Genomic DNA, 15,183 nt, shown 5'->3' with positions numbered 1-15,183 from the left:
GGAGGTTGTTCATGGGAGAATCGCTGTTGACAGTAATATGTGCATGATTATGTCTGATGGTTGGTAATTAAAAGATGGATGCATCTGGATCTGTCTAGTAGTTAGTGATCTGTAGATGGCTGCATATGGTGATTGCCAGTAAGTGCATGGCTGTATCTAGGGACGGTTAGATGGCTGCAGATGATAATGAGTGAATGAATGGCTGTAGTTCATGGTTGGTGAATAGTCATGTCTGGTGGCCAGTGATGGATGGCTGCATCTGGTGGTTAACAGTAAGTAGATGTCTGGTGATCAACTGATGGATGGATACCACAGCTTTACCCCTGGCTTAGCACCCATGTCCATCAGTGATAAGAGCAACAAGTAAATGTCTCAACATGTCCTTATTTTTTTCTGTCTCTGGGTTACTCATACACAAAACACAAGGGCCAAAAATGACTAGACTTCTTAAGATCCTCACAGATCAGTAGCCTTGTGAGTACCTATGTATCTATGGCTATTGCTTTTGATAAGTCAGTGCTTGTTGGTGGTAAGGTAGATGGCTACATATAGCTGTTGACTATGGGCAGATGATGGCATCTGGTGGCTGATGATGAGTGAGTGGATGTGTCCAGTGATGGATGGATACATGTTGTGATGCCCGTGCGCTGGTCCAGCAATCAAGGAGCCTCAATCCCCACCACTAACACCAGTGAGGGGCGTCCACATTGGGAAGGATAACAAGTACACACAGTAAATTACAATTTCCCTTAAGAGCATACAGAGATCACAGTCAGTCTGGGGCTGGTTTCTCCCTTTCTCTCCAGATCCCCAGTAAGACTCTCCACTGGCACAGCTATAAAGTGGGGTCCATAGCCATGGTCCCAAGCCAAGTCCTCCTAGCACTCTCTCTGTCCAAACAGTGTTTCATGTCCCTGCCCAAGTAGCTGACACACACACAAACACACACACACACACACACACACACACACACACACACACACACACACACACACACACACACACACACACACACCCTTGGAGATATGATTTATATACAACCACACAGGCACTCCTGGGGAAAGCTGGCACAGGTTCACTAGCTGTGCCCCTTCTGTCCAGGCTATAAGGTAGTAATCACTGCCACCAGGACCCTTACTTATCAGCTACTAAAAAGGCCCTTACCAAAGGGTGTCCAATTATTATTGTGCAATATAATTATCCAAATTGTAAGTGTGACTGAGCAGCAAGGCTTACTTGGAGTGGCTTTGTACAGTATCACCATATACATGCAATGTACTCTACAGCTTAAATTATCTCTACACAAAATAGCCACAGTTGAAAGGTTTAAAAATATATAATAATAAATAATAAAAAAACACAAGACAATACTTCTTACTACACAGTGCTAGTCAAGAGTTCAGAGATCACAGGAAAATGCTTAAAATAATGCAGTAGAAGAGTTCTGAAATTAATATGGAAAACAGCTAGTCTAAACTTACTATTTTCTATCTATTTCTTAAGAAGAACACTAAAGTCTAAGATCCTACTTACATGCAGATAGAGCAAAGCAAGTGCTGGTGAGTGGTCAGTTCTGAAGACAAATACAAAATGCTCTCTCTCTATCTCTGAGAAAGTCCATTAAATTGATAATACATCCTGCCGACTCATTTTAGATTACATCATTCTTAACAATTCTCTGGTTTCCCAGGCTAACAGAAACTCTACATTTACATTGCTTTGATCTTGCACCTGGTCAGGAAACCACAGTAATTAAAGACATTCTATATGTAAAATTTAGCAATTAACTCTGGTCTCAAAACAATAGAAAGAATCTGCTGATTCAGACATCACCATTATGAGGTTGAGATCAAACATTTATACAAGGCTTGACTTATCAGCTTTCTTCCAGCAGAGTGCACTGTTGTTACATTTTTGACGTTTAACATTTAACACCATTTTCTTCCATTTAAGAGAACAAGCCTGTGGCTTATATTAAAATTTACAAATGACATAATTATTTACAAAATTCTATCTGGCTAGACTGGCAGCTTTCACATATCTTCATATATCCCCCCCCCCCCCCGGAGAACTCAAGCTAGTTTTTCAAGTGACCCTTGAGAAACGTTGCTTCAGAGGGTTAGGTCTGTCTGAGTATACCTTACCCCATTCCCTGTCATGAGAGCCCATCTGCGTTGGCATTGCTACTCCCACTGCGGTGCTGCAATGACATATCATATGCTTGCAACCCTAGTCTCCATCTTAGCAACTTGGCATTTTGCTGGCTGGCTCTGTTTAACCATGTTAGGGGATTGTGATCCATCACTACAGTGATTTTTTTTCCATACAGATAAGGCTGAAGTTTCTGCAGTGCCCACACTATGGCTAGACATTTGTTTTCTCCAACTGCATAGCATTCCTCCCTGGGTTGGAGCCTATGACTGAGATAAACTACTGGGTGCTCTTCTCCCACTGAAGAAATCTGGCTAAGTACAGCCCCCACCTCATGGTTTAAAGCATCCATCTGCATAACAAATTCTTTGCTGTAATCTGAACTGGCTAACACAGGAGGTCCTCCCAAAGCTTCTTTAAGGTTCTGGAATGCCTGTTCACAGACTGGGGTCCACACTACCTTATCTGGCCTGTTCTCCCTTGTCAGGTCTGTGAGGGGAGCAGCTATGGCACTATAACTGGGGACTAACTTTCTGTAGTACCCTGCTGTCCCTAAGAATGGTCTCACCTGCTTTTTGGTAACAGGTGCAGGCCATGCTTTAATGGCTTCCACTTTGGCAGGTTCTTGCTTGATCTTACCACTACCCACTCTGTGTCCCAGGAAGGAGGCCTCTGCCATACCCACCTGACATTTGCTTGGCATAATGGTCAACCCTGCCCTCTGTAGTCTGCCCAGCCCCTCCATGACATGTTGAAGGTGCTCATGCCAGGAATGACTGTAGATGGCAATATCATCTAGGTAAGCAAGGGCTAACCCTCCTGCTCCTGCTAGGATATGATCTATCAGCCTCTGGAAAGTTGCTGAGGCATTTGTCATTACAAAGGGCATCTTTGTGAACTCATACAAGCCAAAAGGAGTCACAAAAGGCTGACTTCTCTCTAGAATTGGGAGTCATGGGCACTTGCCAGTAACCCTTGGTAAGATCCATGGTGGTAAGATACTTAGCCCCACCCATCTGCTCTAAGGACACATCTGTCCTAGGCATGGGGTAAGTATCTGACTCTGTGTGACTATTTAATTTCCTGTAGTCCACACTGAGCCTAGTGCTGCCATCCTTCTTTGGCACCAGCACCACTGGGGAGGCCCAGGGACTGTTGGACTCTTGAATTACCCCCAGTTCCAACATCTCCTGTACCTCCTCCTCCCTCAGAGTCTGTTTGATTCTCTCATGCACCCTGTAAGGGCCTGCCTATTAGGCCTTTGGGGTCCTGTATCCACCTGGTGCTGCACCAGAACATTTCCCCACACTCCTGTAACACTGCTAGGATTTCTCGAACCTGGGTATGAGATAGCTGCTGGGGCATTGCTACCCCTTCCACTGAGGTGTCAGTCCGAGCCTCACTGAGGAGATCAGTCACCAGATCTCCCTCAGACTCCTCCTGCAATCCACTGCAAATACTCAGCACAAGGGCCTCCCTATCATGGTAAGGTTTCATCATGTTAACATGGTACAATTTGTGCTCCTGCCTCCTGCCTAACAGTTCTACCATGTAGTTAACATCACTTACCTTTCTTACCATCTTGTAGGGTCCCTCCCAAGCTGCTTGCAGCTTGTTGTGTCTGACAGGAATGAGAACCATTACCTGCTGCCCTACAGCATACTCTATAGCTCAAGCATTTCTGTCATACCATACCTTTTTCTGGTTTTGGGCTTTTGCCAAGTTCTCCTGGGCCACACCCATGAGTTCCCTGAACCTTGTCCTGAGGTTTAGGACATATGCCACAACACACTCTTTGTGAGATTCACACTCACCTTCCCACTCATCACAAATTAAATCTAGAGGTCCCCTCACCCTATGCCCATACAGCAACTCGAAGGGTGAAAAACCTGTGGATTCCTGGGGAACCTCTCTGTAAGCAAACAACAGATGGGGCAAATATTTGTCCCACTCTCTCTTAAACTGGTCTGCAAATGGCCGTAGCATGGACTTGATTGTAGAGATTAACCTCTCAACAAGACCATTAGTCTGGGGATGGTAGGAGTGGTCTTCAGGTGCTTCACCCCACAGTACATCTACAGACAAGCCAGCAGGTCTGATATGAAATTGGCCCCTCTGTCAGATCAGTATTTCTTTTGGGAAACCTACCCTGCTGAAAATTTCTAACAAAGCATTGCCACCTTTTCCTCCTCAATGGTGGGCAAAGCCACTACCTCTCAGGGTATCTTGTAGCATAATCTACTACCACTAGGATATACTTTTTCTCCTGTGGAACTTGGGGTACTCAGAGGACCCACAATATCCATAGCTACCCTCTGAAATGGCTCCTCAATCACAGGCAAAGGCATCAAAGGAGCTCTCACCTTGTCTCCTACCTTGCCTACCTTTTGGCACTGCTCACAGTTCCTGCAATACCCCATTACATCTCTGGAAATTCCAGGCCAATACAAGTTCTGCATAATACGTCTCTTTGTATGTTTTATGCCATATGACCTGCAAAGGAAATATCATGGGCTATGGCTAGAAACACCAGATGGTAGGCTCTAGGCATGGCCAACTGCTATACCTTCTCACCTTCTAGCCCTCCACTCTCTATACAGTAACCCTTTATCACAGTATACAGATCCCCCCTTCCCTTGAGAATCAGGTGCCTCCCTAGCTACCTGGCTCAGGCCTTGCAATTTAGGGTCTGAGAGTTGAGCCCGTCTCAACTCTCTCTCTTTGTAACCCTTTCCAGCTCCCCTTCCATAGGAAGTCTGGCATACTCTGACAGCTGTGCCTGACTGTCAGCCTGTGTGCTACTACTCACCTCTACCTTTGCAGCCACTCTGTCCAAGGGAACATCAGTACACACAAGCAGCTGTGTTTCACCCTCAGTCTCACTGCTACAGCGTAGCTTCCTCTGTGAAGTAACCACCTCACCAGTCCTGGCTGCAAGTATGCGGTCTGTCTGGGTCTCCCCCAGGCTACCAGACCCACATGCTTGTCTCAAAGCCTGACTGCATGTAACTGCATTAACACATAGACTGCCACATCAAAATCCTTCCCTATCAGGACATCTGTATGATGGCATTTTGGTACCCCTGTTGTCTCAAGACAACATACTATTGGAATTTTGTCTTTCCCACTTACTTGCTCTCTCACATTTTGTTCCCCACCTTGCCTCCGTGGACATCTGCATGCCACATAACCCCACTGGTTGCATTAAAAACATTTAACCCCAGGTCCTGGACGTGTACCTGGAGTAGTGATTTCCCCTACTACTGGCAGATTCTGTTGGGGCAGTCTGAGCTGCCCACCATGGGTTCCCTTAGACCCATGAGCAGTACTGGGGGGTCTCCTTCCTGTGCAGGTATGCCCTGCTTGCTAGGTATACGTTTCCCTTCTTCCCCAACTCCTCTGAAGTAGCACATTGTCTATCAGCTAACCAGATCCTCATGTCCTCAGGCAAAGTGCTAAGGGCTTGTTCCCTCACCAAAATGTCTGCCAGCCCTTCAAAAGTGGTGACCTGGCATGCACTCACCCACCTATGAAAATAAGTGCTCAGTTCAGCAACATATTCACACACACTTTCTTCTGCCTTGCATCTGTGCTCATGAAACTTTTTCCTATAAGTTTCCAGTGTTAGCTTAAAAAATTCTAACAAGCAATTCTTAACTGCAGTATAACCAAATATTCATGATTAGAAATTTTAGACAACACAGTTACAGCTTTACCATGGAGTAAGGGGGTCAGGAACTGTACCTAGAGCTTTTGGTCAACATCATACTGTTTACATACCCTCTCAAACATATGAATGAAACTATCAAATTATCGTCCTCTGTAAACTGCGGAAGAAATTTACTGACCTTTTGTGCTTCTGGGGTCCAGTTAATCCCTTCCCCATTACCTTCATGACTTTGGCAAAGAGTCTGCATCTCCTTTTCATGCTGCCTCTGCCTCTCCTTTTCCTCAGCCTCCAGGCATAGCAGTTTCTCAGTCTCCTCAGTCTGTAGACATCTCAGTCTCTCTGCTGCTTCTGTTTCCAAATGCCTGGCCTCCAAGTCAAGTCTCTTTAGCTCCAGATGGATTTTTAAGTCCTCTGCAGAAAGGTTGAGCTGTCCATTCTCTGAGTGTTGTACATCTTCACGGCCAGTCTGATCATCATCCTGATTGCTGTTTTCTGATGCAGCTGTGACTAAAACTGCAATCATGTCTGCCTTAGTCAGGTTTCCATGCACCAGTCCCCTAGCCTGGCACATCTCAGCCAACTGGCTCCTTGTCAGCTTGTCATATTCCTCTGCTGACATGCTTGCCTTCTCTCCCTGACTAACTAAGCTAACAAAAGAAATAAAACAATTGTGATCTGAACTCTGAATATTCACTGCATGGCTGATTTAGAGTCCAAAAACACCTTCAGTGATCACTATACACAAGCTACAGTAATTCAATAACCACACCACTACAGGCCAATTGCCAACTAATTAATAAGTGGTGTGGGTATCCCACCACTGTCACTAATTAATATGTGACACACGTGCACTAGCCCAGCAATCAAAGAGCCTCAATCCCCAACACTAACACCAGTGAGGGGCGTCCAGATTGGGAAGGATAACAAGTACACACAGTAAATTACAATTTCCCTTAAGAGCACACAGAGATCACAGACAGTCTGGGGCTGATTTCTCCCTTTCTCTCCAGATCCCCAGTAAGACTACTCACTGGCACAGCTATATTGTGGGGTCCTTAGTCAGGTTCCCAAGCCAAGTCTTCCTAGCACTCTCGCTGTCCAACCAGTGTTTTGTGTAAATGACCAAGTAGCTGTCGCACGCGGTGCGTGCGCACACACACACACACACACACACACACACACACACACACACACACTTGGAGATATGATTTATATATAACTACACAGGCACTCCTGGGGAAGGCTGGCACAGGTTCACTAGCTGTGCCTCTTCTGTCCAGGCTATAAGGTAGTAATCACTGCCACCAGGATCCTTACTTATCAGCTACTAAAAAGGCCCTTACCAAAGGGTGTCCAATTAGTACTGTGCAATATTATTATCCAAATGGTAAGTGTGACTGAGCAGCAAGGCTTACTTGGAGTGGCTTTGTACAGTATCACTATATACATGCAATGTACTCTAGAGCTTAAATTATCTCTACACAAAACAGCCACAGTTGAAAGGTTTAAAAATATTTAATAATAAATAATAAAAAACACAAGACAATACTTCTTACTACACAGTGCTAGTCAAGGGTTCAGAGATCATAGGAAAATGCTTAAAATAATACAGTAGAATAGTTCTGATATCAATATTGAAAAAAGCTAGTCTAAACTTACTATTTTCTTTCTTAAGAGAAACACTAAAGTCTAAGATCCTACTTACATACAGACAGAGCAAAGCAAGTTCTGGTGCGTGGTTATTTCTGAAGATAAATGCAAAATACTTTCCCTCTGTCTCTAAGAAAGCCCTTTAAATTGATAATACATCCTGCTGACTCATTTTAGATTACATCAGTCTTAACAATTCTCTGGTTTCCCAGGCTAACAGATTTACGTTGCTTTGATCTTGTACCTGGTCAGGAAACCACAGTAATTAAAGGCATTTTATATATATATATATATATATATATATATATATATATATATATATATATATATATAATCCAGCAATTAACTCTGGACTCAAAACAATAGAAAGAATCTGCTGGTTCAGACATCACGGCTCCGAGTTTGAGATCAAACATTTATACAAGGCTTGACTTATCAGCTTTCTTCCAGCAGAGTGCACTGTTGTTACATTTTTTGACATTTAACATTTAACACCATTTTCTTCCATTTACAAGCGTGTGGCTTATATTAACATTTACAAATGACAGAATTATCTACAAAATGTTATCTGGCTAGGCTGGCAGCCTTTGCATATCTTCACACATATGATGGCTGATAATGAGACTATGGCTGTTGTTGGTGATGGGGATAGTTGAATAGATGTGTCTGATGGTCAGTAATTGATGGTTGCATTGTTGCAAGGGGGAATGTGGAAGGTAATTTGTGGATAGCTGTCTGGTGGTCAGTGATTGGTAGATAACTACATCTGGTGGTCATCGATTGGTAGATGGGTACATATTGTGGTTGGTAATGGATGGATGGCTGTATCTATTGGTTAGTGATGTGTGAATGGCTCTGGTTGCTAAAGAGTAGACAGTTATTTCTATTGCCTGGTGGATGGTGATAGCTCAATGGCTGTTAGTGATAGATGGTTACATTTGATTGGTAAATTGCTGTAATGGATGATGTGTGAATGGCTATGTCTGGTGGTTAGTTATGGATGGATGGCTGTTAGAGATGGGTGGATAGAAGTAGTTGGTGATGACAGCATGGATGTTGATGATGGATGTTTGTGTTGCTGACAAGTGGACAGTTGAATATGGTAGCTGGTGGTGGGTGTACGGTGCTTGATGGTGATAAGTGATTTGTTGGTGAAGGCAGATAGCTGTATCTGGCAAGTGGTAAAGACTGGATGGCTGTTGGTGCTGATAGGGTAAGCAGACATTTTGTGTAACCAGTTATCTGATAAATCACAACTGGCCAAAACGTAGTGTCATCTACTGAGTTCACTGCAGATGGGACACTGATACAGCTCAAGAGAAAAGTAATGTTGGAGTTGATTACACTATGTCAAGGGGTACAAAAGGCAAAGGTCCTTGATAATGAATGTGTGGGAACTGCCACCACAATAAATGTTTTCTATTGTTTTTGAATGCCATTTTGAAAATTTTCCTTTTATTTGAAACACATTTATATTAATGTAAAGTCAGTGAATTGTTTGAGAGGTGATGCTGGGTGAACAATTGGTTGGTGTTGGCTGTATGACTGTAACTGCTGATTATGGCTAGATAACTGTAGTTTTGTGCAGGATTGGATGAGTAGATGTCTCCCTATTAACATGTCGGTACTCAAAATGCTGAGTCCAGATAAGCTGAAAAAAAAATAAGACCAAAAACAGAGGAGAAGAGCGAATCTCGTAAATTGGTGTTCTCCTTAAAATTTAGTTTTGCAGCGGGGGAGGCTCTCCTGAACCCCCCATACCTCCATGAATGTATATATACCAACTCCAAGATCACCATACCTCTGAGAAAAGGGAATATTTCAATATTCCAAGAAATTTCATCTTGGACTTCGCGGGTCACAACGTTTTAAATGGTTGCTTGAGAGGCTCTGGTAATGGCTGGATGACTGCAGCTGCTAGCAGTAGTGAGATGGCCATGGATAATAATTTCTGGGTGACTGTTGGGAATGAGTGGATAACTCTAATTGGTAATGTATGGATGACTGCATGAGGTAATAGATGGCTGTGACTGCTAGTGGGTGGATATTGTTGTGGATGGATAATTGTTGATATTGTTTGGATGACCACTACTGGTTAAGGGTAGGTAAGTGTAGCTGGGGATGAGTAAATGATTGTGGCTGGTAACTGATGGATGACTGCAGCTGTTGGTAATGGCTCAGTGAATTTGGTTAGGAATGGACAGATGGACAGATGAGTGTGGTTGCCGATGATGGCATAGTTAATGTGACTTGTGCTCCATTATTTGATTTTGTTTTATTTATTTATTTTACATACTGTTTGTTTGTTCCCACAAGTGACCAACTGGAATAATGGTGATGCAAGAGGAAGGGTACCGAAAATTCAACCAGGAAAATGTAAATGAAGATACAGGCATGGCAAAACTGGATGTGTTTGAGGTGCAAGGTAAGGATTCCTGGCTATTGCAACATGGGATGAGAAATGTTAGCTGATACAACAAAACTGGAACATTCCACGGATGTATTAAGTAAGTATAAGAGGTTGTACTAACACCACAAGGCTGGTACACTGAGTCTGATATGCTGTCACTCATGGGGGGGGGTATTGCATAAGTTTGCTTATTAAAGGGAAGAACTAGGGTCTCTGCTCTGCAGTGCTAATGAAAAAAAAAACATGTTGCTCAATGAAGATCCTTTTAGTGTCTATTTTCAGTATTTATTCTGGCTGCCAGACCACTGCTAAAACACACTCTTTCACTGAGAATGTTTCAGACTGTGGAACAATCTCTCTAGGTTGCTGAGCTGTTGTCACTGAGCCTGGTACAAAGATCATGTTTGTCCTCATTATTCTAAGTCACAGATCCTACAGACCTGTCACATTTCAAGTTATTTCCTAAATTCTTGACAGTCCACTCCTTCTAGTTTATCAGGCCCCTCAGCTAAATGGATGTTTTTTTATCCACTGTGCCTTATGTTCTACTCTGTTAGATGTTCATCTGGTGCAGGGGTAGCCAACCTTTTAGGTTCAGGGGCCACATATAATGCTTAGCAAGGTCTGGTTGGGCCACATTATCATGATCAACAAGTGGACAAACCATCATAGTTTCATAATTTAGTACTAGGCTATCTGCCCTGGGGCATTTGTAAGCCTAGCCATAGTGATGTGGCTTTCGCCACCCCATGAAATGGTACAAAAATGCACAAAAATGCACAGAATAGATTAAGAATACTGTGCCTCTGTCTAGTAGTGACACAATGAAGGCCCCCTTATATAATAGAATTAGTTTACTGTGCCCTGTCTAGCAGTGACACAGATGTGACCCCTGGGGTAAACTTACGATCTCCCATCCACTCATCAAGATTTCTCTTGAAGAGAGTCAGTGAGGGGCTCTGCCTAACATGAACTGGGATCTTGTTCCAAAGTATGGGAAGCCTCTGGGTTATGAATCTATCCCTCCAGTATGTCCTATTCATACTTGTGCCGAGGTTTAAGTCTTTAGCTCTCGTGGTCCTGATGGATTTGGAATTTTTGAGGTGGAGCATGTCCATCACATCCTGATTGGACATGGCCTTGTACGTCAGGCAGAGATCACCTCTGAGCAGGCGGTATGCTACTGAATAGAGCTGGAGTTTCTTTAGTCTGGCAGAATAAGACATATGTTGGAGACCCTTGATCCTCTTGGTGAGGTACTTTTGTGGTCTCTCCAGCTGTTGCAAATGCCGGGTGAGGTACATACCAAATGGGGCATTGTACTCAATCATGGGTCTGATGAGGGAGAAGTATAGGGGCACAATGACATCCTTGGATCTGGATGTGAATCCCTTCATGATGAGGTGTGCAAGGTAGAATGTTTTTCTAACCACTTTGGCAACGTGGGTGTCAAATGAGAGGTCGCTGTCGACTTGGGTCCCTAGGTCTCTGATTACTTTTTCCGTACTCAGTGGGTTGCTGTCTATGTGATAATTTGTGGGTACTTTGTTTTTCCCAAAGGGGATGACTATACATTTTTTGGCATTTAGTTTAAGGCCGTGACTCCGGCACCATTTGTCCATTTCTGTGAGGCCTTTTTGTAGGGTGTATGTGTCCGCTGGTTTATCGACTATGGCGCCTAGTTTGCAGTCATCTGCGAACTTTGTCAGCCACAACCCTCCCATGTTTGCTTTAACATCTGAGAAATAAATGCCGAACAAGAGGGGTCCCAGGACAGATCCCTGTGGGACACCACTTGTGACTGGCTTTGAGTCTGACATTGCTCCAGCGATTTTAACTTTATGGGTTCTGTCCTTTAGCCAGTTTGCAACCCATCTAGTGACATAAGGGTTTACGTTTAAGCTGGTGAGCTTATCTATGATGCCTAAGTGGGGTATTGTGTCGAAGGCCTTAGTCAAGTCCAGGTAGGCTGTATGGACTGCTTTGCCCTCATCAATGGCTCTAGTGACTGTTTCAAAAAAGTCAACCAGGTTCAAAAGGCAGGATCTGCCCTTTACAAAGCCGAACTGGGTGGGGTCAAGTGTCTGTAGGTCCCCTATGTCTCTGTTTATGAGTTCCATAATGATTCTTTCCATAGCTTTGCAGACCAGGCTGGTTAAGCTTATGGGGCAGTAGTTCCCAGGGTCTGTAGAGGTACCCCCTTTGTGGAGTGGGACCACTGTTGCTGTACGCCAGTGTTCAGGTACATATCCTGTAGTAAGGCTAAGGTTAAATAGCATTTTTATGTGCAGGTTTAGCTCCTCTTGGAGTTCACGTAGCACGCAACCCGGGATACCGTCAGGTCCCATTGATGCTGTGTTTTAGCTTTGTTGAGGGCGGTTCTCACTTGGACATCTGAGATGACAGGGAGATTACATTCAGCTGGGATAAGCATTTCTTCTTTTGGGGGTGAGGGAGGGGAGAAATTTGCACTGAACCTGTCAGCCAGAATGTTGGCAATATCTGTGGGTTCAGTGTATTTTTTGTTGTTGTGAACTAACTCTGAGCATATCTGAGGGTTACCGCCCAGGTTTCTAACATAGCTGAAGAAGGCTTTGTGGTTATCTTTAGTGTCCTTAGCGATTTTTCTCTCAAAGTTGGCCTTGGATGTTTTTATGAGAGAACATAGTTTTCTGCTAATGTTGATCAGAGATGTCTTCCCTTTATGGGATTTTGCTCTGTCGTGCAGTAGCTTCCTTCTTTTGTTATACCATTTGTTAATGGCTGAGGTCCACCAGACAGGACGCTTGCCTTTGGTGGAGAGGGACTTGATTTTATTTGGGATTGCATGATCCATGCATTCTTGGAGATGTCCATAGAAAGCATTTGTGAAGGATTCAGCATTGTGGGATGTGGTATCCACTGGCCCAGTGGGCTTAAAGGATACCATCTCAGTCTTAAGAAGAGTGAAGTCTGCTTTTGAGAAGTTTTTCACTGTGGTCTTTTGTGCTGGGGGTGGAGGTGAGATATGTATATCCAGGGTGATTAGTTTGTGGTCAGATCTCACTAGTGAGAGGTATACCTCTGGTGTGGAGCATTTTGTCCCCATGTTTGTGATGATCAGGTCTAGTATATTATCTCCCCTAGTGGGAGAGGTGACTAGTTGTTCCAGTGCATATGAATTTATGAATTCCAGGAACCTTTGGGCTAGGGTGTTAGGGCTAGAATAATGTACCCAATCTATGTTTGGGTAGTTGAAGTCTCCCAGTATGATGGTATTTTGTGATACATTCATATCCTTCAATGTCTTCAGGAAGGCTGAGTGGGGTTCCTGAGATTGGGAGGGTGGTCTGTAACATGCTACCAGTTGTATAGCAGTTTTGCCTATGGTTAGTTGCACCTGTATGGTCTCTGATGCTTCATGTGTTGCTACTAACCTGGAGGTGTGGGTGTCCTTGATGAATATGGACACTCCCCCTCCCTTTGTGGTTCGGCCCGGGTTTTGGGGCCAAAAAGCATGATACGAGGTATAGCCTGGCAGCGCTGGGGTGCTCTCAGGAGCCTTGAACCAGGTTTCAGTTACTGCACAGACATCGATGTTCTCCATACTGAGGAGTGCATCGAGTGCCTGCATCTTGAGATTTAGACTTCTGGCGTTGAGCAGCATTACCCTTAGTTTTTTTCATTTTTGTTTTCTAAGGAGGTGGGTTTGTCTTTTGAGCCTTGCCTAAAAAAGGCACTATGGGGGTGGCAAGAGCCTTGGCCAATATCTGGAAGCCCAGTGGTGACAGGTGCAAGCCGTCCCTTGCGAAGCAGCGTGGCTTGTCCAACATGTCATCCCAGGCAGACAGACATTGGATCCACTTAGAATGACACCAGTACTTGAGCCAATTATTAAAGCTGATCATCTTGTCTTTATATTGTGGCATCATTCTTGTTGAGGGCTAGATGCTGCTCAGGGTCAGGGTCATACCAGCCTGGGCTACATAATCAGAGAGCTCCTATATGTCTCTTTTCATGTAGTCCAGGGAGGTATGTCTCAGGTCATTCACGCCAGCATGGACAATGATGGATTCATATTTGTATTTGCTTTGGAGTGACCTGAGTGCGTGTGTTATGTGGCGGATCCTAGCTCCCGATAGGCAGCTCACAGTCACCCTCTCCTTGTTCAGCCTGGTAAGCGTGACATCAGTGTGTCTGACTATAGAGTCACCTATTACTAGTGTATCAGGCATGGTGTTTGGCCTTAAGGGCTGTGATTGGTTGACACACTGATTTATTGAAGTATGTGTTGCATGTGTTTTGTTTTGAGGTGGTGGATTTTTGGATGTCTGCTTTGGGAGCCTCTGTTGTTTTGGTAAGTCTTTTATTAGAGCCTCCGAGTATGTCTTTGTGTTTTTATGTGTTTGGTTTGCAGTTGTGGTAGGTCTATGTGGGACTGGGTTTGTTGTGTGTGTGGTTACCATCTCCTCCTGTCTGATCATGCCAGCCCTGAGTTGAGAGAGTTCAGCCTCCAGTTTGGCTATATAGTTGCATCTCTCACATGTATTTGTGTTTGTTGGGAGGAGGAGAGGGTTGTCTGTGTACATGAGACAATTGTAGCATTGTCTCAAGATACCCAGATTAACCAGCTGAACTGGAGAGGACGCCAGTAATCTACCACTCGACATGCTAGATCACATGGTCAGCGCAGACAAAAAGTGAAAGATAAGTGCAGGCTGAACAACTGAAAATCACAGTAAGAAGACAAATTGAACAATATCATTGAATGGTAATTCAATTACTGTTAATGTCTTTGTGAGCAGAATATAATCAATAACCATGTCACAACTGCAGGGAAGAATTTCACATGTTCTATCTTCAAACAATGCTCCTTTCCATCACATCATCTGGGTATGCACTGGGTATGTACAGCAGTTATAAGGGCCTACATTAGAACATCGAAGTTTCAAAACTTCGAATGTTCTAATATTGGACCCTATTCAGCAAAAGCTGAAAACATTGAACATACAGAACAGCAAATTTTTTCCTAGGGAAAAATTTGCTGTTCCAAAACACATACACACAACACAAGCACACCAAACAAACAGCAATCCACACACATACACCTAAAATCTTACACCTAACCCTACACTAAACTATACACACACCACTAACTATCCACTTACCTTATCCCAAATCCTAACCCTAAGGTCCGTCACTATCGCACACTTACCTGACCCGCTCCCTAACCCTAGCTCACCTACCTCACCCTAAACCTCACGTCTACACAATTACACACATACCTAACCCATGCCCTAACCCTAACTCACCTAACACACCC

General features: G+C 44.0%; 1 protein-coding gene across 2 annotated transcripts in view; it reads left to right on the top strand.

Moving 5' to 3' along the window:
• Window positions 1-15,183, top strand: part of LOC122799654 (asialoglycoprotein receptor 2-like) — a 308,957-nt gene that overhangs the window by 90,456 nt on the left and 203,318 nt on the right. For both annotated transcript variants that reach the window (XM_044068857.1, XM_044068858.1), the window contains one exon: window positions 9,788-9,896. In XM_044068857.1, the coding sequence (XP_043924792.1) occupies window positions 9,803-9,896 (94 nt within the window). In that variant the 5' untranslated portion in view covers window positions 9,788-9,802. The remainder of the gene's footprint in view (window positions 1-9,787; window positions 9,897-15,183) is intronic.

This window comes from Protopterus annectens, chromosome 4.part0 (assembly GCF_019279795.1).
Source record: "Protopterus annectens isolate FY-2018-M chromosome 4.part0, PAN1.0, whole genome shotgun sequence".
In the NCBI taxonomy this organism is placed as follows: Eukaryota; Metazoa; Chordata; order Ceratodontiformes; family Protopteridae; genus Protopterus; species Protopterus annectens.
The sequence above is the reverse complement of the archived record's forward strand: the minus strand, read 5'-3'. Positions and strand labels throughout refer to the sequence as shown.